Genomic DNA, 27,628 nt, shown 5'->3' with positions numbered 1-27,628 from the left:
TAGAATAATTCCTAACGGTAGACTCATTTTGTACATAAAAACATTTTTTGCTTGCAAACAGTAAGGGTTTTAAGAAAACTAAAGCAGTGAGACAGACAAGAAGCTTACATTGCTGTGGTGTAGGTCAGGGGTGTCCAGTCTTTTAGCTTACCTGGGCCACATTGGAAGAAGACAAGTATTTTTGGGCTGCACTCAATATACTTAACACTAACAATAACCACTAGAAAAAAAAGAAAAGAGAGTGTGATGGAACAATGAGAGAATTTCATTGTGTGGCGGGGTTCTCAAATTGACTTTATTCAAATTGTCATAACTGTAAATAGAAGCCTTTTTTTCACCGATCTGTGATAGATACTCACTTCTTGGGCCACATTATTTGCTTAGGGCCGTGTGCGGCCCACACGCACTGGTTGGACACCCGTTGTGTACATAGTAAATATAATGCATTTCTATTAAGATATCAGGAGTGTGAGTGAAATTTATATACTTACAGCCAACAGTACAATATCCTGAAGAAGAAAGTGCTAGCTATGTCAAAATTTGCATTATATACTGAAATTAATTGGATGCACACAATATCAGCATTGATCTAGATTGATGTGTAGTGTTGTTGTTGTTGTTGTTGTTGTTGTTGTTGTTGTTCTCAGTCCTGAGACTGGTTTGATGCAGCTCTCCATGCTACTCTATCCTGTGCAAGCTTCTTCATCTCCCAGTACCTACTTCTGAATCTGCTTAGTGTATTCATCTCTTGGTCTCCCTCTGTGATTTTTACCCTCCACGCTGCCCTCCAGTACTAAATTGGTGATCTCTTGATGCCTCAGAACATGTCCTACCAACTGAGCCCTTCTTCTAATCAAGTTGTGCCACAAACTTCTCTTCTTCCCAATCCTATTCAGTACTTCCTCATTAGTTATGTGATCTACCCATCTAATCTTCAGCATTCTTCTGTAGCACCACATTTCGAAAGCTTCTATTCTCTTCTTGTCCAAACTATTTATCGTCCATGTTTCACTTCCATACATGGCTACACTCCATACAAATACTTTCAGAAACGACTTCCTGACACTTAAATCTATACTCAATGTTAATAAATTTCTCTTCTTCAGAAACGCTTTCCTTGCCATTGCCAGTCTACATTTTATATCCTCTCTACTTGGACCATCATCAGTTATTTTGCTCCCCAAATAGCAAAACTCCTTTACTACTTTAAGTGTCTCATTTCCTAATCTAATTCCCTCAGCATCACCTGACTTAATTCGACTACATTCCATTACCCTCGTTTTGCTTTTGTTGATGTTCATCTTATATCCTCCTTTCAAGACACTATCCATTCCATTCAGCTGCTCTTCCAGGTCCTTTGCTGTCTCTGATAGAATTACAATGTCATCGGCGAACCTCAAAGTTTTTATTTCTTCTCCATGGATTTTAATACTTACTCTGAACCTTTCTTTTGTTTCCTTTACTGCTTGCTCAATATACGGATTGAATAGCATCGGGGATGGGCTACAACCCTGTGTCACTCCCTTCCCAACCACTGCTTCCCTTTCATTTCCCTAGACTCTTATAACTGCCATCTGCATTCTGTACAAATTGTAAATAGCCTTTCGCTTTCTGTATTTTACCCCTGCCACCTTCAGAATTTGAAACAGAGTATTCCAGTCAACATTGTCAAAAGCTTTCGCTAAGTCTACAAACACTAGAAACGTAGTTTTGCCTTTCCTTAATCTTTCTTCTAAGATAAGTCGTAGGGTCAGTATTGCCTCACGTGTTCCAACATTTCTACGGAATCCAAACTGATCTTCCCCGAGGTCAGCTTCTACAAGTTTTTCCATTCGTCTGTAAAGAATTCGCGTTAGTATTTTGCAGCTGTGACTTATTAAACTAATAGTTCGGTAATTTTCACATCTGTCAACACCTGCTTTCTTTGGAATTGTAATTATTATATTCTTCTTGAAGTCTTAGGGTATTTCATCTGTCTCGTACACCTTGCTCACCAGATGGTAGAGTTTTGTCAGGACTGGCTCTCCCAAGGCTGTCAGTAGTTCTAATGGAATGTTGTCTACTCCCAGGGCCTTGTTTCGACTTAGGTCTTTCAGTGCTCTGTCAAACTCTTCACATAGTATCTTATCTCCCATTTCATCTTCATCTACATCCTCTCTCATTTCCATAATATTGTCCTCAAGAACATCACCCCTGTATAGACCCTCTATATACTCCTTCCACCTTTCTGCTTTCCCTTCTTTGCTTAGAGCTGGGTTTCCATCTGAGCTCTTGATATTCATGCAAGTGGTTCTCTTTTCTCCAAAGGTCTCTTTAATTTTCCTGTAGGCAGTATTTATCATACCCCTCATGAGATAAGCCTCTACATCCTTACATTTGTCCTCTAGCCATCCCTGCTTAGCCATTTTGCACTTCCTGTCGATATCATTTATGAGACGTTTGTATTCCTTTTTGCCTGCTTCATTTACTGCATTTTTGTATTTTCTCATTTGATCAATTAAATTCAGTATCTCTTCTGTTATCCAAGGATTTCTACTAGCCCTCGTCTTTTTACATAATTGATCCTCTGCTGCCTTCACTATTTCATCCCTCGCTACCCATTCTTCTTCTACTGTATTTCTTTCCCCCATTCCTGTCAATTGTTTCCTTATGCTCTCCCTGAAACTCTGTACAACCTCTAGTTCTTTCACTTTATCCAGGTTCCATCTCCTTAAATTCCCACCTTTTTGCAGTTTCTTCAGTTTTAATCTACAGTTCATAACCAATAGATTGTGGTCAGAGTCCACATCTGCCCCTGGAAATGTCTTACAATTTAAAACCTGGTTCCTAAATCTCTGTCTTACCATTATATAATCTATCTGAAACCTTCTAGTATCTCCAGGGTTCTTCCATGTATACAACCTTCTTTCATGATTCCTGAACCAAGTGTTAGCTATGATAGAGTTATGCTTTGTGCAAAATTCTACCAGGCGGCTTCCTCTTTCATTTCTTAGCCCCAGTCCATATTCACCTACTATGTTTCCTTCTCTTCCTTTTCCTACTGTTGAATTCCATTCACCCATGACTATTAAATTTTTGTCTCCATTCACTACCTGAATAATTTCTTTTATCTCATCATACATTTCATCAATTTCTTCGTCATCTGCATAGCTAGTTGGCATATAAACTTGTACTACTGTAGTAGGCGTGGGCTTCGTGTCTATCTTGGCCACAATAATGCATTCACTATGCTGTTTGTAGTAGCATGCCCGCACTCCTATTTTTTTTTTTTCATTATTAAACCTACTCCTGCATTACCCCTATTTGATTTTGTATTTATAACCCTGTATTCACCTAACCATAAGTCTTGCTCCTCCTGCCACCGAACTTCACTAATTCCCACTATATCTAACTTTAACCTATGCATTTCCCTTTTTAAATTTTCTAACCTACCTGCCCGATTAAGGGATCTGACATTCCACGCTCTGATCTGTAGAACGCCAGTTTTCTTTCTCCTGATAACGACGTCCTCTTGAGTAGTCCCTGCCCAGAGATCTGAATGGGGGACTATTTTACCTCCGGAATATTTTACCCAAGAGGATGCCATTATCATTTAATCATACAGTAAAGCTTCATGCCCTCGGGAAAGATTACAGCTGTAGTTTCCCCTTGCTTTCAGCCGTTTGCAGTACCACAACAGCAAGGCTGTTTTGGTTAGTGTTAAAAGGACATAATTTTCAGTGCACAGTTATATATCTAGCCTCATGAATTCTTGCAAAATATGGAGTCAGAAAAATTGTGTCTTTACAAATGTGACTGTTATTGTTTGATTCTTTTCTAAATGTGTTTTCCTTTTAGTCATGAAAATTATTTTCCAACACTGAAATTCCATAAGCTGTAATCACTTTTTTCTTAATTGCAGAAACGAATGCGTGTTAAGAAGTTACCAATGATATTGGCTCTTCATCTCAAAAGATTCAAATATATGGAGCAATATAACAGGCACATAAAGGTTTCTCACAGAGTTGTGTTCCCTCTTGAACTACGGTTATTTAATACGGTAAGAACTTAGATGCTGTTAAAATGACAGTCATATAAAACATTATTTGTTCATTTCAGTGGTAGTCTTTCAGACAAAAAGTGCTGGACTTATTAATTTTGTACGATTTAAAAATATAATTAATGTGACATAAAAACAATTTTTCTTTTTTAAAAAACTAATGGTTTCACAAATTACACTTATATGAATAAATTTTCTACTTGCAATCATTTACCATGATGTCTGTTGTCGATTGTCATCAGTAATTGCAGTATTAACACTTTTCCGTGTGCACATCTTGTACAAATGTATTCGCTTGGTGCCGGCAGCACTAATTCATATTACTTTGCTTTTTGCCAGCCGTTCTTGACATTATTGGGAGACTATAAATTGTTAAGTTTTACTAATCTCATTGTTAGTTCTCATAAGTTCTCAAACCTCTTCCCCCACTTTCATCAAATGTCGAAGATATACTTACGTAAATGAATACAAAATTTATTTGTTTCATATATTTGTTTATTTGCATTATCTTTGGTACTTAGTATTTCTCTTTCATATGATATGCAGCGAAACAGTCTCCAAGATATAACACAACTCCACAAGACTTACACATTAAGTTTGTTGTTGTTCTTTTTTTGTTTTTGGAATATACATGGCAGTTTCTTCTTTTCTGTTTATTTGTTTCGGAAATAATCATTAGTTGGTGTTGGTTGATGTGACTGGGAAGTCTGTCAACTGGAACATGATGAGACGTACGTGATGTAGTGGCAACTTCCAAGTTTTGCTCAGAAACAGGTACATGGTCTTTTATCCACAAATCACACACTTTCAATAAAAAATTATTAAATCAAAGACTCTTGTGTTCTGTATTGAAATACCGACTTGTACGGAATGTTCTGTTCCTTCTCCAGCATTGCAACAGTGAGCCGTCGGTTGCAACTTACAGTGCAGCGGTGGGCTGCAAAGACGGGTTTCCAATTTGCTGCTGATAAGTGTGTGTGCGCGTTCATTTTATTCATTCCCGTCATCCTTTTAATTTGCCTGCCTTGCATGTATGGGACACTACCCTACATTTTAGAGACGCAATGTGGTTTCTGCGCCTCATTTTTTACTCCAGATTGTCATGGTCGCCACACCCGCGAGACTTGAACGTCAGAACCTTGAAGGCACTGAACATCCTCAAGTGCCTCAGCCACAGGTCTTGGGGAGCGGACAGGGCACATCTCCTCCAGATTTATTGGGCTTTTGTGTGTTCACGGCTGGACTACAGGTGCACGGTGTATGGGTCGTCATGGCCCTCTTAGTTGTGGATCCTTGACGCTGTCCACCATGCGGGGATTCGACTAACCGCAGGTTCTTATCGGACTAGTCCCATACCCAGTCCCTGTGCTAAGGCAGGTTACCATCTGATGTCAGCTCCTGTTGGTGCGCCAGACTTTTAAGTTTCTTGCAGCTCCAACCTCACCCACTGACCATATTATTGCTCGTCCGCCTCTTCAAGCGCCTTTTTCTCCAACCGTCCACGAGCCACAATGCCATTAGGGATACGTGTGCTGGAGTCCCTCACTGTGGAGCCCATACAGCCCCAAATCCAGGGTTTTAACCGCCTGGTTACTGGAGAGGGCCAGAGTGATTTTAGATTTGGTGCGGTACAAGAGGGACTGCACTCCTGCCTCCGTTTTTAATACTACATTTTCTGCCATTTTATCTGAGCACCATGACTATGTAGTTGTTTTTACAGATGGGTCAAAACAGGAGGATTCTGTTGGTTGCCCTGTTGTTTTAACGGATCGTGTCCTTAAGATCCGACTGTCTGAAGCATTTACTGTCATTGATGCAGAATTGTCTGTGATCTTGTGGGCACTGGAGCAAATGAGATGCTCTTCCCATCCTAAATTTCTTGTCTGTTCTGATTCACCAAGTGACCTTCACTCACTGCAACATATGTATCCAGCAGATAAAATGGTCCAGAACATCCAGGATGCCTTCCTCCAACTACAACGACTGGGAAAGGAGGTTTTTTTTTGCTGGGTTCTAGGGCACTTTGGCATTGCTGGGAATGAAAAGATAGATCTCGCAGCCAAGGAGGCATGTCTGGATCCACAAGTATTTCAGTGTACCATCCCCCTGCATGCACTCACCTCACTATTGGGCTCACGAGTTGTGTATGTAGTGTATTTCTTTCCACCTCCATAGACGGGACAAGGTTCTCCTCACTCAGCTTTGGGTAGGCCACTGTCCTACGACGGAAGGCTTCCTGCTCCGGCAAGAGGACTCTCCAATGTGTGGTACTTGTGGCGTCCAGGTCTCTGTGCGCCACATTTTATTGGATTGTGTTTTATTTTATTTTCTGACTTGCCAGAGGATCTGCCGTCTCTTTTAGGAAATACTCAAATGAATGTGGTTAAAGTTTTAAAGTTCTGTGACTTGTCCAATGTTTTTACTAAGATTTTAGGGAAAGGGTCTTGATTTGTTCACAGGTTGACTGGCTCGCCCATATTTTATGTAAGTGGCCGGCCAGTGACAGTTTCCTGTGGCATCCTTGACACTCCTTTCTTGTTTTTGTTAAGTTTTATTTTCTTATACAGCATTTTTCATCTTTTCCCACTTTCTTTATGTGTATGCTTCCATTTTACTAAATTGGTCCACATTCATTTCTTTTAATGTGTGTCAGGGCAGTGATTGCCTCGACGTTGAGTGCCCGTAAGCCCCAAAAACACACACACACACACACACACACACACACACACACACCACTTTCTAGGAATAGCTTCTTTATGCTAAACTAGCATGGCTGACTTCATTGTTTACACCAACTGAAACAGAAGTGCCGCAAGTAACTTAATGCTCTATACTGCTTTAGCTGCACTTCCTGTAACACCAATCACTTTACCCTTTTATGACTTTATAAAGCTGTAATATACTATCCTGCTTGGACTATGGAAGTGTGGCATTTGGATCAGCAGTCCCATCAGTGGTATGTCCTTTACATCAATGTCATCATGGGATCAGTCCCATAGCCAGTGTGTTTCGGAGGCACCCATAGATTACCTCTGAACAGATTTGATGGCTCCAGCTATTATTTAACTGTACTATCCATGTACCTTTTGTCAAAGACCATCAAAAACACCATCTCTCTTCCCAAATAAAAGGATACTACCTCCACAAAAATGGCAATCCTCTCTGAACTATATGTGACCTTTCTGAATCCTCTTTCATGGTTATTCCCATGAACACACTCCTGCCCAAATCACTTCTTTTAGAAGAATTTTGTTGAGTGTATACACTGTGTTAACACAGTCTTCCAGAAAAAAAAAAATAAAAAATGGAATTGACAGAGATCAAATTGAACTAAAAATGAAATCTCTTATTATTTGATCATACAATAAAGTAGTAGTACAAGATTTGACAATCATAAGCCATTTTCCAATTGAAAGTGACTGTAGACTTGGAAGACACGTAGAAAAAATAGTGCGAAATTAGAAACAGACTCATCACCCAAGAGTTTATAAATGTAGATTGAGAGTATTTGTCTAAGAATTAGGATATATGCCAGATAAAAGCAAGTTTAGGTTGTTGGAAAATGAGGATTATACAGACATGGAAAAAAGGGCAATTACTTCACATAAGTATCAACCCAAACAAAAAGTCATTGTTGTTAAAAAAAACAATAGGAAAGAAAATAAGAAAATTTCAAATGGAATGAGATAGTTCTTAAAGAGAAGACATGAATCACAACCAAACAATAATAGGAACATGGCAGAACTAGCCAAGTTAAACAAAACTATTTGAAAGGAAATGTCTTCAGAAGAATGTGAGAAGGTACAATGAAAATTTGACTAAAGGAATAATTTAAAAAAATGAGAGTGTAAAGGAAACTAAATGGGAATTTATGCTGGTTAGCTGCAACATTTTGTCTGTTGGGATGGCACAATCAACAAGAGTAGAGAAAAAAATTGTACGAGCATTGAGAGATTTCTTGAAATGTCCATATAGTTCATGCAACCAAGTGAACAGAAGGTAGGTGGATCAGTGAAGTTCTTTCCTGGACTCAATAAAATAAGAAAGGGCTTAGACAAAGCCCTGGTGGAAATTAGCTAGATGATAATAGAAAATGTTCAGAAGTAAAACTGAATGCATTCAGCTGAGACCCATAATGCCTGAAGAGTCTAGCGGAGGTGTCTTACCCAGCAATGGATGGTGATAATGATAATAATAATTGTAGAAGATCCTAAAGTATTAGTGTAAACCCCAAAGCATGTGGCAGAAAGTCTGCGAGTTTTGAAGCGTCGTAAAAAGCAGTAGAGTTTGTGCAATACTGCATATAGAAAGCTGGCTAAAGCCCAAAAGTAACAATAGTCAGATCTTTGAGATGAACACATTTGTATAGCAAAAGTCTAGGCAAAACATGGAAACAGCATATTTGACAAAGCAGATAAGAAACTTGACCAATATGGGGTTGAATAACCATATGAATTGAGATATACTGGTACCACATAGATGAGGTTTTGAACAGTGGGCAGGCAAATTAAGTGGACTGTTGGATACCTCTAGCTTTCGGACAAGGTCTTCTGTGAACACAAACCTGTGACTGCGTCTTTCTGCTGAGCAACAGACCCTCCGCCAGATATACCTGACAACTTTAGAGAATTTGCCGGCCGGAGTGGTCGTGCGGTTCTAAGCGCTACAGTCTGGAGCCGAACGACTGCTGCGGGTGCAGGTTCGAATCCTGCCTTGGGCATGGATGTATGTGATGTCCTTAGGTTAGTTAGGTTTAATAGGTTCTAAGTTCTAGACGACTGATGACCTCAGAAGTTAAGTCGCATAGTGCTCAGAGCCATTTGAACTTTAGAGAATTTCAGGTGGTTATTACTTATCTTCCCAATCGTATTGTCATTATTGGAGGAGACTTTAGTCATCCAACAATTGATTGGAATAATTACAGGTTTGTAAGTGATGAATGTGCAAGATATTCTGTAAGTGACGTCAAAGACGCTCATGGATGACACAGGCAAAACTGAAACTGATGGTAGTAAAGCAAATGACTTCTCTGAAATCAAACTAAAAAAGTGAATTGGGAAGTCCACTGTTGTTGGAAGTATATGAAAAGTAAGAGGATGTCCATATTGAAACAGGTACCAGTGACCATGAGGCAGTTAGCAACAATCATCACTAAAGTACAAACTGCAGCTGAGACAAGTGGTTAAAGTAACATGTTCAGTAAGCTAGATAAAGAGACAAACATATCATCACTCAAAGATGAACTTGAAACATTTACCTTTAGGCAGAAGCATGTAGAACAACTGTAGCTCAAGTTTAAAATAATAGTTGATTGTACACTGGATTGGTATGTACCTAGTAGAATAATTGATTGTGAGTGGAGCCCTCCATTGTAAAGAAATTTCTTAAACAACAGTGACTGCTGCATAACAGGTGAAGCATAGGGCTATAGATACAGATATGATAAATGAAACACATTTGTCTATCAGAAGAGCAAACTGTGAAGCCTTCAGTGACTGTTGTACAAGAATCTTATTGAAGATGTCTCATAAAACCCTAAAGAAAGTCTGACCATATGTAAAGGCTGTCAGTGGCAAGAAAATTAGTGTCCAGGTACTTGTGGATAACACAGGGAAAAAATGAAATTGATGGTAGTAAAGCAAATGCCGAAATGCTGAATTAAGTTTTCAAATATTCATTGCAAAGGATGGTACAGAAGTACTGCCCCAAATTACCTCTCACACCACTGCAAAGATGAGTGTTATAGATGTTAGTGTCAGTAGCGTCAGAAAGAACGCTAATAGAAGTGATAATGATAATTACCATCCTGTCTGTATTATATCGATGTGTTTTAGAGTCCTAGAACAGATTTTGAGCTTAAAAGAACAGAATGATCTTGATGCCAAACTGGCATGGATTACGAAAATAAGTCACTTCAAAATGAAAGTAGTGCTTTTCTTGTATGACATCCTAAAAGCCATGGATCAAGGCAGTTGGCTGGATGCAGTATTTCTTGACCACAAAAAAAAAAAAAGGTATTTGGTAGATCAATTACTTCAACAAAAGTACAATTATATGGGTTATAAAACAAAATTATTGACTGGATAGAAGATTTCATGGCAGGGATCATCAACAGAAGTAGAAGTAACTTCCAGTGTGCTCCAGGGAAGTGTGTTGAGACCCTTGTTACTCACATTGTATGTTAATGACTTGGCATACTATTTTATTAGTACCTTCATACATTTTGTAGATGATGCAGTTATCTGTGATGAAGTATTACATGAAAACAGCGTGCACAAATATCCAGCTGGGTGTTAAGTTTCCAAAATGATACAAAGATTGGCAGCTGTATTTAAATTTTCAGAAATATAAAATTGTACACTTCACAGAATTGTAAAATAGTAACATCAAACAGCAATAATATCAATGATTCACTAACAGTCATGTGGGTGTAACAGTTAGGGATATGGAATCATCACATAGGTAAGGCAGATGGCAGGCTTTGATTCATTGGCAGAATATTGGGGAAAATGCTGCTTACAAATCACTTGTGTATCCAATTGTAGAATACTTCTGAAGTTGGTGGGTTCCTAGCCCAAATACTACTAACAGGATATTGAACTTGAACAAAGAAAGATGCCATGAATGATCACGGGTTTTTTAAATCATGATAAATGTTGAAAGCTTGAACTGGCAGGCACTTGTAAACACACACCAATTGCCTCCTGTGGACCTTTCTACAAACTTTCAGGAGCAAATCACTCCTGTACGGACTGTAAAGACAAGATTAGTTACTGCATGCACAGAGGCAGTTAAGCAGTAGTTCTTTGTACCTTCCATATACTACACACGTACAGGAAGAAATCCTAACATGTGGTACTGTATTAAATTTACTCTGCCATGCATTTCAGAGTGATTTGCAAACACTTCTGCACTGCAACTGGGTCATTCTCTGCCATCAATCTCACATTTTCCTCTCCAACCCTTGCTCACACTGCTCAATGGGAAGTGGTTGGTGACTTGCACAGAAGTGATCACTCCCTGATCTGGATTCACTTGCCAGATGGAGTGGAACCTGAAAGGAAACTGCTGCTATGGGTGCTCAGTAGAGGAGACTGGCCACTTCATAATCAGCTAGCGCAGTTTGAACATTGTATCAATGTTCAGGAACAGGTGGATCATATTACCAAAATAATTCACCACGCCGCTGAAGTATCCATTCCCCAGTCCATGGGACAACTGAAGAGGCAGCCTGTCCGTTGGTGAAGGGCCGAATGCACTCTGCAATCAGGACTAGGTTTGTGGCTCTGCGTAGGTTCAAATGTTGGCCAACTGCAGAGACTCTTGCACCCTTTCGATTGGCGAGGGCAAAAAGTCGCCAGATTTTTCGAGAGAGTGAGAAGAGGTCATGGCAACAGTTCCTGACCATCATTAATACCACCATTAACTGTTCCATGAAGAGTTCCTTTGCGTGGGAGACCATAAGGAGAGTTTCTGGAAGTGGAGGAGGTGCCGTATGACTGCCATAATGAGGAATGGCACTCTCCAAACCAATCTTGTGAGACATTGGCCAGGCTTATGGCAGCCTATATTGTCACAGTTACTGCAACTGCCAGTCAGGATATAGGTTTCCAGAACCATAGAGCAGTTGCTAAGAGGAGGAGTGTGGACTTCCTGTCCACCACTGGTGAAGATTACAACTGCCACAGGCATTAGGAGTGTTAGTGTAAAGGGAGGTGGCATCAGTAGTGACTAGCAGGGCACCATGTGGTAAAGGGACAGGAACTGTGGAGAGTTGGAGGAGGAAATGTTTGGTAGGAGGGTAGGTTTTGGGTAATAGGTTTACCACTATTGAACACTTCCTTTCCCAATGCCTGAAGGATTCCAAACCAACAACCTCCTTGCTAGTCACCACAACCAACTATATCATCACCCACAATTACTTCTCCTTTGAAGGCATTACCTACAAACAAATCCAGGGTACAGCTACAGGCACCCGCTTGGCACCATCCTATGACAACATATTCGTGGGCCATCTAGAGGAATCCTTCCTAAATCCCCAGAATACTAAACCCTTCAGCTGGTTCAGATTCATTGATGATATATTTGCGATCTGGATCGAGGATGAGGACACCCTATCGACATTCCTCCAGAACCTCAACAACTTCTGCCCCATCTACTTCACCTGATTCTACTCAACCCGACAAGCCACCTTCCTAGATGTTGACCTCCACCTCAAAGATGGCTACATCAGTACCTCCGTCGATATCAAACCTACTAACCACCAGCAATACTTCCACCTAGACAGCTGCCACCCATTCCATACCAAGAAGTCCCTTCTGTACAGCCTAGCCACCCATGTTGTCACATCTGCAGTGACGAGCAGTCCCTCTCAAAATATACTGAGGGTCTCACTGAAGCCTTTACAGACCATAATTATCCTCCCAACCTTGTACAAAAACAAATCTTCAATTTTCCTGTGCCTTATCTTTCCAGTCTCACCGTCTGGCCGTACAGGAGCATTCCCCTCATAACTCAGCACCACCCAGGACTGGAGCAACTGAATTACATTCTCCGCCAGGGTTTCGACTACCTCTTGTTGTGCCCTGATATGAGAAATGTCCTGCCCACTATCCTTTTCACCCCACCCATAGTGGTATTCTGCTGTCCACCAAACCTACACAATATACTCGTCCATCCTTACACTACCCCTGCTGCCAATCCCTTACCTCATGGCTCATACCCCTGTAATACAACCCCTGTAATACACCTACACTCCTGGAAATTGAAATAAGAACACCGTGAATTCATTGTCCCAGGAAGGGGAAACTTTATTGACACATTCCTGGGGTCAGATACATCACATGATCACACTGACAGAACCACAGGCACATAGACACAGGCAACAGAGCATGCACAATGTCGGCACTAGTACAGTGTATATCCACCTTTCGCAGCAATGCAGGCTGCTATTCTCCCATGGAGACGATCGTAGAGATGCTGGATGTAGTCCTGTGGAACGGCTTGCCATGCCATTTCCACATGGCGCCTCAGTTGGACCAGCGTTCGTGCTGGACGTGCAGACCGCGTGAGACGACGCTTCATCCAGTCCCAAACATGCTCAATGGGGGACAGATCCGGAGATCTTGCTGGCCAGGGTAGTTGACTTACACCTTCTAGAGCACGTTGGGTGGCACGGGATACATGCGGACGTGCATTGTCCTGTTGGAACAGCAAGTTCCCTTGCCGGTCTAGGAATGGTAGAACGATGGGTTCGATGACAGTTTGGATGTACCGTGCACTATTCAGTGTCCCCTCGACGATCACCAGTGGTGTACGGCCAGTGTAGGAGATCGCTCCCCACACCATGATGCCGGGTGTTGGCCCTGTGTGCCTCGGTCGTATGCAGTCCTGATTGTGGCGCTCACCTGCACGGCGCCAAACATGCATACGACCATCATTGGCACCAAGGCAGAAGCGACTCTCATCGCTGAAAACGACACGTCTCCATTCGTCCCTCCATTCACGCCTGTCGCGACACCACTGGAGGCGGGCTGCACGATGTTGGGGCGTGAGCGGAAGATGGCCTAACGGTGTGCGGGACCGTAGCCCAGCTTCATGGAGACGGTTGCGAATGGTCCTCGCCGATACCCCAGGAGCAACAGTGTCCCTAATTTGCTGGGAAGTGGCGGTGCGGTCCCCTACGGCACTGCGTAGGATCCTACGGTCTTGGCGTGCATCCGTGCGTCGCTGCGGTCCGGTCCCAGGTCGACGGGCACATGCACCTTCCGCCGACCACTGGCGACAACATCGATGTACTGTGGAGACCTCCCGCCCCACGTGTTGAGCAATTCGGTGGTACGTCCACCCGGCCTCCCGCATGCCCACTATACGCCCTCGCTCAAAGTCCGTCAACTGCACATACGGTTCACGTCCACGCTGTCGCGGCATGCTACCAGTGTTAAAGACTGCGATGGAGCTCCGTATGCCACGGCAAACTGGCTGGCACTGACGGCGGCGGTGCACAAATGCTGCGCAGCTAGCGCCATTCGACGGCCAACACCGCGGTTCCTGGTGTGTCCGCTGTGCCGTGCGTGTGATCATTGCTTGTACAGCCCTCTCGCAGTGTCCGGAGCAAGTATGGTGGGTCTGACACACCGGTGTCAATGTGTTCTTTTTTCCATTTCCAGGAGTGTAGATGCAAGACCTGTCCCATACATCCTCCCACTACCACCTACTCAAGTATGCTCACAAACTTCACTTATCCCATCAAAGGCAGGGCTACCTGTGAAACCAGTCATGTGATCTACAAGCTAAGCTGCATCCACTGTACCGCATTCTATGTGGGCATGCCAACTAACAAGCTGTCTGTCAACGTGAATGGCCACCGACAAACTGTGGCCAAGAAACAAGTGGACCACCCTGTTGCTGAGCACACTGCCAAACATTACATCCTTCAGTTCAATGACCACTTCACAGCCTGTGCCATATGGAGCTTTCCCACCAACACCAGCTTTTCTGGATTTCACAGATGAGAACTTTCCCTGCAGTACGTCCTACGTTCCCGTAATCCTCCTGGCCTCAACCTTCGTTAGTCACTGACCTCACCCATCCAGTCCATTCACTGTTCACATTTCAGCACACACAGCCGTCATTTCACCATCATACCAAGTTCGTTTACTTCTCTCCTTTCCCGCTATTTCCCCCTGCCCCCACCCCCTTCCTCACCTCTCCTCTGCCCTCTGTCTAACCAGCAGCACCCTTACAATACTACTATCCCTCCCCCCACCACTCCAGCCTCCTCCTTACCTCCACCCAGTCGTTACTCCCGTCATGCACTGGTGCTACTGCTCACAGTGTGGTTTCAGTTGCCTGAGACTGCAGTCGTCCTTGTGTGTGTGTGTGTGTGTGTGTGTGTGTGTGTGTGTGTGTGTGTGTGTGTGTGTCGTCTATTGTTGACGAAGGCCTTATGGGCCCAAACCTTTATTTGTGACAATCTTTTGTTGTCTCTATCTGCAACTCAGCATGTCTGCTGAGCAACTTTCCTTGTTATGATACTGTTAAATTCCATCCTGGATTTTCCATTGTTTGATATTTTTACAGCATGCATTTTATACCTTAATGCAAGGGCAGAAACAAATATTGATGGGGATCTGCCCTGTGTTTTAGCTGATGATGAGACGAGTGTGATTTAAAGTTTTATGATGTGTTTGGACTCTGGCCTAAGTTTTTAGGCTGGAGGTTTCAGTGTGTTGCAGAGTGACTGACTCCTCCTTTTTTATTCTTGCTGTCAGCCAGCCACAGGCATCTGCTGTATTGTTTTATCTTCTTACGCCACTTTCTTCCTGTTTAGTTAATGTTTTAATATTGTCATGATATTTTGTTCCGTGCTTCTGTATGTGTACACAGAGTTTTCCAACTTTTGTTACCTTTATTTTCCATACTACTGTTTCGTGTATTTTACCGACACTCATCTCAAACTGTTTCGCGCGGGCGCTGAAGACCTTGCTGCTGTGCGCCCATACCACCATTGTGATACCAACCATCATAATGTGACTCTAGTAGTTTAATATTTTTGTCACAAGGTGAAATTCTAAGATTATTGTGGAAATGATATCTTATCAATATCTTCATAAATCTTCTTTTCTTTTTCTGTCACTGAGAGTATTAGATTTCACTTTTATTGCACACTGAGGTGTTCCGGAATGACGGCTTAACTGAAACGTACATAGAGATCGAGATATAGAGCATTAAACAATTTAAATAGATTCTTTATTCATTTCAAGTTCTTGTACATGGGCTAAATTTCAGCCAAATAGAAACTAAATATTTTGGTTTCGGAATACGTGATATGACAGTTTAATATGTAAGAATTACTGACTGATTTGAATTTCGTTCCAGAGAATACCTCAATTAAGGTACTGGCTCAAGTTTTCTGTGGGTTCCCAAAATTACTTTGAGTGAATGCCAGAATGGTACTTTGAAGTAGAAGCTTTTGTGTTCCATCCTAAATGACAGATCTCAACCTAACCCCTCTCTCTAACAACCTCGTCTTCCCTGGGACATGGAGTGTTAATTTTTTTTCCTTCCTTTCGGTTTACAACTCAAATCATTTTCTACTTTTGTATACTTTCTACATATTAATTAAAACAATAAGACCATTGCTACAGCAACGTGAGTTGAAATAAAGAACTGGCAGTGGTTGACTGAAGAAATCTTTGAATGGCAGCTCTTCATTCAGCAGCAAGTGGTACTATTTTATGGAAGCATTTTGAGCTGCTATTAAGTAGTGGCGGTACTGTTGCTCCTTCAGTTTACAATATAGTAGGTCTCGTGTACAGTTAGACACTTACACATTCCAAATCCAGAAGTCATATATCAAATCAGTGGTTTAGAAACAGGTTAATAATAAAATGGGAAAAAGTTATACTCACCAAGAGCTTGCATTTAAACTTAATCAGATTATTTGTTCTTCCTGTACTACTGTTACCTGTTGACAAAGGATATGCTTACAAGAATGTTACACATATCATCATCTATTTTGTATTGCTATTGCCCCTACCTCTGTCAATTTAAAGGAGACATTTTCTTGTTCATTACTTGTGTGTTCACTCTATATTGGTTCCATCATTCCGCCATGACAACAATATCACAGAAGTTGCATTGTCTTACAGTTATTTTAATTTGTTAAATTTTGAGACATAAAGGAACCTAAAAATAAGTTGAAGCCTCTTTCTTTTGGTTTAGATGGTGAACCCATAGAAAAGTAATTGTAATAATAAGTGGCTGTACATAAGTTTGTCTCCCTCCCCCTCTCTTCTCCCCCCCTTTCCCTCTCTCTTCTAAAATGGAGTCCTGTAAAACAAACAATTTTACATGTGTGTGTGTGTATTTTTGCAATTGCAGTCAGATGATGCTGTGAATCCTGATCGTCTGTATGATCTGGTTGCTGTTGTTATTCACTGTGGAAGTGGTCCAAACAGAGGCCATTACATTAGCATTGTTAAAAGCCATGGATTCTGGTTACTGTTTGATGATGACATGGTTGATGTAAGTACTGAATTTCTCTTCTAGTGTTATAAGATAATTTACAGATTATCAATTAGCACAACTTTTTTTCTTTCAGTCATGTGATGGCAAAATTCATATTGCCGCACTTATTGTTCTCAATGTAAGACCAGTGACGTGTCAGTAAAATGCAGGTCAAACAGTCCTTGTAATTTTGCTTGTCCCTCCAGTTTTAACTTATACATAGTATGCAGTTTTTGTTTGCTGCTTCATAATAATTTGCTGCTTCATAATCATTTAGCGGGTAGTGGTAAGAATGAGTTCTGCTGCTTCTATGTGGACTGTGAAGAGTGGAAAGTTAAGCTTAGCCCCACCCCTGTGTGGTAGCACTTGAAAGTGAAGTCAAATTTCTTATACTGTGATTAGAAGCACCTACCAAGGTACAGATCCAATGAAAACCTAATAGTACTTAAATCAATTTTTTTTATTATTATTATTTTATACAAGATGAGCCTTCTGAAGATTTTGGAACTACTGGGCAGCAGATAGTGCCTGTGGTATACCATGTGCCAGTTTGTAATGTATAATATAAAATACACATAAAGCATTAAACAATGTTACTCTGTCTACTAGTGAGCTATGGTGGTGTCTGAGTTGCAGTTCCAAAGAAGAAAACTGAACCTGTTGCAAGAGACACTCCAGAAGTTGAGATGTACAGAGAAACGTCCTCACAGCTGATGTAGAGCATGATTTATTTTTCTGGTTTTATAAAAAGGCTCAACTTCATTTCTCACATGCAGGAGGCTTACTAGACAATGTCTATTCTTGTGTTTAGCCACATTAAAGACTTAGTACTTGTGTGCAACAATTTGTCTACTGATTCAGTCATCTTCACATGCTGCGAGTGCTATTCTGATGTGTGTCAATCACACTGAGAGATTTTGTTAGTGTCACACCTATGTTTAAATCTGGCTTGACATAGGCCACCTGCTGTGCAAAGGTCAGCCACAGAGCATAAAACTGCACGCATGCTGCCTGAGGCTCAACATGTCTCGGAAGTGCTTGGTAGAGCACAGCATTTCATTTAACAGGGCAGTGGCATTTTTCAGTTAGCATGGCTTACTTCAGTTTTTCGGAATTGTGATATTGGTGCTGTTTATCCTTAACTACTTGTTCACCACATAAAGGAAATTCACAGGTTCACTGGCTGTTTGCACAAAAAGAGGTAGTTTAACGATCTAACGTAATTGGATAATGGTTTTGAGAACACTGCTAATCTTAAATCTGTTTCTGAGACCATTTGTTAATTCATTTGGAAGTGTCCTTGTGCATGTGTAGACAGAACTAGTCAGTCTCCAATATGTTTCCCATTTAAAAGACAAATTCTTTTACATTGAAACTGTTCTACAGTTCTACATTTCCTCAAGAAGAGCATCTGCCTCCGTAATGAGGTTGCATATGTGATACAATACTTCGATCAACATATGTGCAGGAGTGACATTTTTTGGTTATGAAAATAAACAAGTCACGACTACATGGCAACGTAAGTGCCAAAAACCTGCGTAAGTGGCTATGTCTTCCCATATCTTGATGGTTTGTACCAGATAAAAATATTAGTATGTCTTCATTGTGCCAAAAATAAATAATACTGAAAATTTGTTTGTTTGTTTGTCAGCTTACAAAACCCTCGTTTGACCAATACTTCAGCATTGCTCATCAGTGTAGGATCTGTTCAAGATTGAACTGATAGAGGAATAGAGAAGATCCAAAGAACCGCAGATTTTTGTTAGTTTCATTTAGTAAGCATGAAGGCATCACGGAGATGACCAGTCAACTCCAGTGCAGGTATGATGAGAGAGGAGCTCTGCTTCATGGTGTAGTTTACTGTTAAAGTTCATGGAGTTTGCCTTCCTAGAAGAGTCAATAAATATGATGTTTCCTCCTTTGTATACATCACAGAAAGAAAAGGAAGATAAAATTAGAGAGATTCGAGCCCACATGGAGGCTTACTAGCAGTTCCCACAAATTATTCACAATGGGAACAGGAAAGGGATTGAGTAACAATGGTACACAAACTACTCTCCATCACGCGCCACAAGGATGTAGATTTAGGTCTCTGATGTTGAGAAATGTGAAACCAAGCCGCCACTTACAAGCTGTTCAGTGCTCCTTGCATGACTGTATTTCCATCTAAATGCAGGCATGTTCACAATTTCTCTCTCCCTCCTCCCTCCCTCCCTCCCTCCCTCCCTCCCTCCCTCCCTCCCTCCCTCCCTCCCTCCCTCCCTCCCTCCCTCCCTCCCTCTCCCGCCACTTGGACAGTGTGGTATGGTATGGTATGGTAATGACAGAAGTGTGCAGTCAGATGACATAGAATTCTTGGGCGTCCTTGTTGTGCTACACCATTTGATGTGAATTATTTTCTGATATCTTTCTAAATTTTGTGTAACATAATTCCACTTACATATTTTTTGCTCCAATGGATGAGAAAGCCAGCAATTTATACAAACTTTGCTCAAAATAAAGTGCCTATTTATTAGGTTTCCAAATGTCTGTTTTGACCAACTTCTTGGGAAATAACTGTTTGCAAGTTTACATCTGTGTATTTGAAGTTGGACATTCTGGCACAAATAATGTAAAAATTAACTTACACGTCAAGTTAACGCAGTCAATATGCAACAAGAATAGGCTTAATTTTTCAAGGAATTCCTCGACAGAATAGGAAGAGCTACACTTGAAGAAACTCTTCAGTTTCAATTTGAAAGCGCATGGAATAATGCTAAGATTTTTGAATTCTTGTGGTAACTTATTGACAATGGATGCAGCAGTCTACTGCACACTTTCCCACATAAGAGTTAAGGAAGTCCGATCCAAATGCAGGTTTGATTTCTGCCAAGTATTAACTGAGTGAAAGCTGCTTATTCTAGTGAGTAAGCTAATGTTGTTAACAAGAAGACAGTAAGGGAAATATACACACATCAAAAAAAGTTTTGCATAACCTCGGTTCTGAGAGTTCAGGAAACTGTACAGAAATTTGGAATAGAGATCAACATAAACATCATTTCCACTCTCTTTATTGCTCATGAAAACCACACATTGCATGTTGTACCACTATACAGTGATAACTTCAGAGGTGCTGGTCCAGATTGCTGTACACAGCGGTACCTCCAATACCCAGTAGCACATCCTCTTGCATTGATACCTGTATCTGTCGTGGCATTATCCACAAGTTCATTAAGGTGTTGTTGGTCCAGATTATCCCACTGCTCAATGGCGATTCAGCATAGATCCCTCAGAGTGGTTGGTGGGTCACATCGTCCGTAAACAACTCTTTTTCAATCTATACTAGGCATGTTCAATAGGGTTCATGTCTGGAGAACGTGCTGACCATTCTAGTCGGGCGATGTTGTTATCCTGAAGGAAGGCATGTCATCAACAGTTCCTGTCGCTTTGTATCTCCTCCATGTCCAAACAACATCGCTTTGGTTCACTCAGTGACACCTGGACAGTTCCCTTGTTGAGAGCCCTTCCTGGCACAAAGTAACAATGCAGATATGATCGAACTGCAGTATTGACCATCTAGGCATGGTTGAACTACAGACAACACAAGCCATTTACTTCCTTTCTGGTGGAATGACTGGAACTGATCGGCTGTTGGACCCCCTCCGTCTAATAGGCGCTGCTCATGCGTGATTGTTTGCATCTTTGGGCGGGTTTAGTGACACCTCTGAACAGTGAAAGGGACTGTGTCTGTGATACAATATCCACAGTCAACATCTGTCTTCAGGAGTTCTGTGAACCGGGGTGATGGAAAACTTTTTTGATGTGCATATATTGCAAGGTCAATGTCAAAATACCCAGACTCGTGATCAGGGGTCGACAAGAGGTTAGTGAACTTGCACCACTTATTGCCCTTATTGCCGAAACCACCTGTTTCTCAGCTAAAAATATCCTTTTAGATTGTAAAGAGTTACCCAAAATATAATACCATACGACATAAGCAAATGAAAATGAGCAAAGTAGACTAATTTTCATGTTGAACAATTACTCACTTCAGATACCATTCAAATAGTAAAAATGGCAGCATTAAGTCTTTGAACAAGATCCTGAATATAGGCTTTCCAGGACAGTTTAGTATCAGAACACCTAGAAATTTGAACTGTTCAGTTTCACTAATGATATGCCCGTTTTGTGAAATTAAAAGGTCAGGTTTTGTTGAATTGTGTGTTAGAAACTGTAAATCTGATTCTTACTGTAATTTAGTGTTAGTTTATTTTCTACAAGCCATGAACTTAGATCATGAATGGCACTATTTGAAACTGAGCCAGTGTTGCATGCAACATCCTTTACTACCAAGCTAGGGTCATCAGCAAACAGAAATATTTTAGAATTACCCGTAATACTAGAGGGCATATCATTTGCATAAATAAGAAACAGGAGTGACCCCAACACTGATCCCCGGGGCACCTCCCACTTGAGCGTACCCACTCAGATCCCACATCACAGCCATTCTCAACATTGTGAACCTTTTGCTGTCTGTTGCTAAAGTAAGAGGTGAAACAGTTGTGAGTTACTCCCCGTATTTCGTAATGGTCCAACGTTTGGTGCAATATTTTGTGATCAACACAATCAAACGCCTTAGTTAAAAAATATGTCTAGCATTTGCAATATTTTGTTTAACCCATCCAGTACCTCACCGAGTAAAGAGAATATAGCATTTTCAGTTGATAAAAGACTTCTAAAGCTGAACTGTACATTTGATAGGAAATTGTGTGATATAAAATGATCAATTACCCTTACATACACAGCCTTTTCAATAACTTTAGCAAACACTGGTGGCATAGAAATAGGTCTAAAATTGTCTAAATTATCCCTTTCTCCCTTTTTATAAAGCAGCTTTACTACTGAGTACTTTAATCATTCAGGAAACTGATCATTCCTAAAGGAAAAATTACAAATATCGCCAAATACAGGGCTAACATGTGCAGCACAGTACTTTAATATTCTGCTTTTAATATTCACATCTATGAGAGTCCTTAGTCTTCAGTGATTTAATTATTGACTCAATCTCCTCCATGTATGTATCACAGAGGAATATTTCAGACGTCAATCTTAGAAAGGCATTTTCCAAGAGGGTTATATTATTTCCTGTAGAAACGAAATTTTTGTTTCATTCACCAGCAATGCTCAGAAAATGATTGTTAAATACAGTACATACGAGAGGGGACCCAAAACTAACCGGAATCGTAATGCTGCACATCGTGTACTTGTAGTAGCAGAGTGCGATCAGAGGGTTGTAGTAGGAGCTCTGCTGAGTCATTTTGCCACACGGCGTCACCCAACAGTGAGAAGTGTGGTTTCTTCAGCAGTTCTTTGAGTGTGCGTACAGTGCAGACATGACACAAGGAAATGGCTAGTTCTTATGAACAACGTGCGGCAGTGAAGTTTTGTTTCTAGCTCGGCAAGAATGCAGCAGAAACTGTTGCGATGATTCAGGCAGCCTACAAAGACCATGCTCGTAGTAAAACGAATGTGTACAAATGGTTTTCTTGCTTTAAAAAGGGAGAAATGGTGGTTGAAGATCAGCCCCGTTCCGATTGACCTTTAACTGCTCGAAGTGAAGACAACATCGACAAAATCGATGATCTCATCAGTGAAGATCGATGCAGGACAATCGACGAGCTTGAGAACTTGTCCAGGTTGTCCTGGTGCTCAATTCAGCACTTCTTGACTATCGATTTGGGGATGCGAAGAGTGGCAGCAAAATTCATGCCGAAGCTTCTTACCAGAGATCAAAGGGCTCATCGCGTTCATGCCTGTCCCAAAATGGAGGATGTGTTCGAAGATGATCCACATTTTTTCAACAAAATCATTACAGGTGATGAGTCATGGTGCTATGGGTACGATCCAGAAAGTAAACAACAGTCATCACAATGGAAGTCACCTGGCTCACCTTGACCAAAAAAAGCTTGACAAGTGAAATCAAATGTGAAAACGATGTTGATCTGTGTTTTACGTCAAAGGGATCGTACACTCTGAATTTGTCCCTGAAAACCAGACAGTAAACCAACAATTCTATTTGGAGATTATGAAACGGCTTCGCAGAAGTTTGTCGCGAAAACGTGTGGTTTTGTGGGATTCTGGCGTGTGGTTCCTGCATCACGACAATGCTCCCGTGCACCGGCTCTCAGCATTCGCCAGTTTTTGGCCTCAATGAAGACGATTACCTTGACCCATGCGCCCTATTCACCGGATTTAGCACCCTCGGAGTTCTTCCTATTCCCGAGGATGAAAAGGGACTTCAGAGGGAAGCGTTTTGCGGATGCGGAGGACATAAACGCAATGTCATGAAAGTGCTAGCAGGTATCAAAGAGGACGAATTTAAAAGGTGCTTCGAACACTGGAATGAACGTTTGGACAAGTGTATAAATGCTAATGGTGAGTACTTCGAAGGAGATTAAGGTTGTATTTGAAAACAATAAAGTGTATGCTTTCTAGAAAGAAATTCCAGTTATTTTTGGGTCCCTCCTCAATTATTTTGATTTATCAGTAGCAGAAATATTTTTACTGCGAAATGACTGTCGATCTTGTGCTGCTGACCCGACACTTCCTTCACAACTGACCATATGGTTTAATTTTATCCTATTAATTAGCTATTCTATTTGCATACCATATACTCTGTGCCTTCCCAATAACATTTTAAGCACCTTACAATACTGTTTGTAATGGGCAATTGGCTACTGTAGCTTGATCGTGACTACTTCTAACAGTTTGATATAATTCCCGCTTTGCTCTACATGATATCCTTATCCCGCTAGTAAGCCACCCAGGCTGCCTTTTACTGCTAGTACCCCATTTAGAACATTCTACTGGAAAGCACTCTCAAAGAGCATGAGAAATTTGTTCAGGAAAGCATTATATTTGTCATGTATGTTATTCGCATTATGAACATCCTGCCACTCTTGTTCCTCGGCAAGGTTGGATTAACATTCCTACATAGTTTGTAATCATGTGTGACATTTGTTTGAGTAAAAGAGCCTTTTAGTATTAAAATTTGTGCATCATGGTCTGAAAGGCCATTCACCCTTGTTGGAAAAAACACAGTTTGCGTCAGATTATATGAGTTTAGCGGATCTACCAACATCTATTTTCTTGCACCATCATATACAAAATTAATATTGAAGTCACCACTTATAACTAATTTCTGGTACTTCCTATAAAGTGAATCAAGAACTGTCTCTAGCTTGAGCAGAAATGCTCATAAGTCAGGGAACCTATAAACAACAACAATTAGAAATATAGTTTCACTAAAATTCAACTGCCCCTGCACAACATTCAAATATCTGTTCAGTGCAGTGCCGTGATACATCTATGGATTCAGATGGAATACTGTTTTTTACATACATGGCCACTCCCCCACCCCGCAAGGAACCTCTTGAAAATCAGCCAGCTAATCTGTATCCTGCTAAAGGAAGCCCCTGAATTGTCAAATTATTTAAGTGATACTCTGATATACCAATAATTTCAGAGTCCACATCTATAAGCAGTTCGCCAACTTATCTCTAATACGTCTTAAATTTTGATGAAATATGCTAATTCCTTCTCTACTTGGAAACATGACGTCATATGAAGGTGAGCCCTTAGTTAGAGGGACTTCCTTAAGCAGGTATACCTATCAGCTGACTTCAATCTAAAAAAGGTGCAGCTCTAACACCAACTACTACAGGATTTGTTTCATGAGTGATCCCACCATCGCCCACTACACTGTCACATAAAAGTTTTGCTAGCCTCCCCTTTCCATACCTGCGGATAGTGAAGAAAACTTCGTTTTACCTGGAATATTGGAATAAGAAAACTGCTTTTCCTTCTGCTTAATGGGGCACCTTAACTGTTGTGTTGTGACAGACTTCGCACAGATTATCTATTATAGCATACAGAACAACTTTTAATTTATTAATTGTCATCTTTATCCCAACATACTTTAATGGAAAGTACCTTGTTTCTCAGGCTGTATTTGCTACAAACTGTTTCTCTTTTTCCAGTCAGCTGCTTCATTGTCACTTTGGGTTCTGTGCTGTCAAACAGTCTTCTTTATGGTCTCTCAGTGCAACTGGTGTGCTTCTGGGCATTCCACCAAGTTTCCATTTTATGCAGTCCGCCTGCTTAGCTGGGTGGTAATGTGCTTACCTCCCATGCAGTGGCCCGGGTTCGATTCTTGGCTGGGTCGGAGATTTTCTCCGCTTGCGGACTGGGTGTTGTGTTGTCCGTATCATCTTTTCATACTCATCACCAGCGCATAAGTCACCCAATGTGTCGTCAACTGAAATAAGACTTGCACTTGGCGGCTGAACTTCCCCGGATTGGCCATCGAAATATTGTGCGGAAAATGGAAAGAACTCAGAAGAATGCCTGGAAGCACACCATTACAGTCTTCTTTTGTAAAACTCTATGGTTTTGTTTTACGTGGTGGTTTAACATATTTTTCTTGAAATGAATATGCAGCACATACGACTCTTCCCTAAAACTAATGACCATAGAGAGCCTGCACACATCCCAAATTGTTACACTTGTACAACCCCACAAGAGAAAAAATATTGAGGGGAGGGGTGGGGAGGGAGGGAATATGATGTAACATCAGCAAAAACGTTCCACAGTTCTAAACTTTCAACTGATCATACTAATAGTCAGGTCATGCATTACATTAAGCCACTTGTCTCTCAATCTCAGGCAGGCAAACAGATTTGCACATATAAATACAAACAAATGTATGCACATGCATCACTGCTATGACATCTCAGGGCCCTGCAGCTACTATTCTTGCTTATCAATCCTACTAACACACTGATTTTAGGGCATTCTTTATGTTTTTCTGCATGCTTCATATTTCAGTGCTTTTGTAGCCTTTAACCAGACTTGTCTCACAAAATAATGGCACAGTTGGTAGAAACATTGCTGTTGTACGCCCACACCCCCATACTGTCGTCGTCGTCGTCGTCGTCATCATCATCGTCATCGTCATCGTCATATATGTTAGGAATTCCCAGAAGTTGCCAGTTCAGACCTAGGGAGTAAAGATGCAAGAGTGTGGATAATAACTGCTTTTAGCATACAATGATTAAGCCAAACGTGATAGGAAGAAGGAAGCAAGAAAAGTTGTATTTGGACTCAATTGTCAATTAATACTAATCTTTTGATTTTTCTTTTTTCCAGAAAATTGATGCATCCACAATTGAAGACTTTTATGGTCTAACATCAGACATTCAGAAGTCTTCCGAAACTGGTTACATTTTGTTTTACCAGTCAAGAGACTGTATGTAGTGTTTGCTGTGATTGTACATATCTCAATGAAACAGCCATTAGCATTTAAAACAATAATTTATTTTATTTTATTGGCCTGTATATGGTGACGTAATTAGTATTTTCATCAGAATTAACTACGCAGAATAATGAAATTGTATTAAACACTTATGTACAAACTGTGGTCAGAAGTAATATCTGGCACATTTGCAATTTTGTGGTACTTTTAAAACTGCAACTGTTTGAAGAAATTAAAACTATACTGCACATTTGTTGTATTTGTGGTTGCAGATAAGAAACACTTTCATCAATGCATTCAACAGCATGTAAAACAAATTTATGCATAGGATGCATTGTGATGTATATATGTTCTGTTTTTAATAAATTTTATGCTGGCAATTGTCTGACTGTTGCAAAAGTTGTTTTGAAAGTTATTTATTTCGGGTACCCTAGAAATTTTCTGCGTTTAGATATTTGAAATAAAGAAGACATTTGAAATAAGTAATAAATAGTTGGGGAGACAGAGAGAGAGAGAGAGAGAGAGAGAGAGAGAGAGAGAGATATTTACTTGATTGATAAAACAAATTCTGAGGTAGTTTTTTTTTTAAAAAAAAAATCAATATCTGTTGCTTCTTTCATTTGTCTCTGTCAGCTTCATTCCTGCTGTTCATGTTTCACCAATTATTAAGTAGCTTGTGAACTACTGTCCCACAAAATAATTGTGATATCATTTTTTAGTACTGAAGCTTTAACAGTGCTGACAATTGCAAATTTTATCCGGCATGGATTTAAAGAGAATATTATGGAGGTGTGCTGTAAGAGTTTGTCACCATAGCATGGGATTAAGTCATGGTATCTTTGGTATATTGCAGCTTGTTCCAAGTAGTTTCTTAGATTTCCTTTGCATGCAGGTATGGAGGAACTAGCAAATCAGTTATTATGGTTGTGTTTGGGGATGTTCGTGGTGCACTACATTCACAGGCTGAGTCAAAGGAATGTTGCAGTACTTTATTTGTAATACTTAATTTGTATGATAGCAATACCCATGTGATGAGCATCATAGACATGTAAGATCATACTATAAAGCAAATTCACTGCCCTGTTGCAGGATTTCGCTACTTACATTACATCCCGACAGTGAAAGAGAAGGTAAATCAGAATTTTATCATTACAGGCAAGACAGGTTTTAAGACAATTATGCCATATGAGACTACAAGAAATATGCAAGGAGTACATTACTCTTTAGCCTTTTGCACTCTGTAATTCATCCCCATTACGGTCGGAGGAAGGCAATGGCAAACCACC

At 40.7% G+C, this 27,628-nt stretch overlaps 1 protein-coding gene across 2 annotated transcripts in view; it reads left to right on the top strand.

The window, feature by feature from the left end:
* Positions 1-26,741, top strand: part of LOC126094475 (ubiquitin carboxyl-terminal hydrolase 46) — a 98,945-nt gene extending 72,204 nt beyond the window's left edge. For both annotated transcript variants that reach the window (XM_049908867.1, XM_049908866.1), the window contains exons 7-9: positions 3,902-4,039; positions 16,925-17,068; positions 26,237-26,741. In XM_049908867.1, coding sequence (XP_049764824.1) covers positions 3,902-4,039; positions 16,925-17,068; positions 26,237-26,344 — 390 coding nt within the window. In that variant the 3' untranslated portion in view covers positions 26,345-26,741. The remainder of the gene's footprint in view (positions 1-3,901; positions 4,040-16,924; positions 17,069-26,236) is intronic.
* Positions 26,742-27,628: the final 887 nt, after the last annotated feature.

The sequence above is a fragment of the Schistocerca cancellata genome, chromosome 8 (assembly GCF_023864275.1).
Source record: "Schistocerca cancellata isolate TAMUIC-IGC-003103 chromosome 8, iqSchCanc2.1, whole genome shotgun sequence".
In the NCBI taxonomy this organism is placed as follows: domain Eukaryota; kingdom Metazoa; phylum Arthropoda; class Insecta; order Orthoptera; family Acrididae; genus Schistocerca; species Schistocerca cancellata.
The sequence above is the reverse complement of the archived record's forward strand: the minus strand, read 5'-3'. Positions and strand labels throughout refer to the sequence as shown.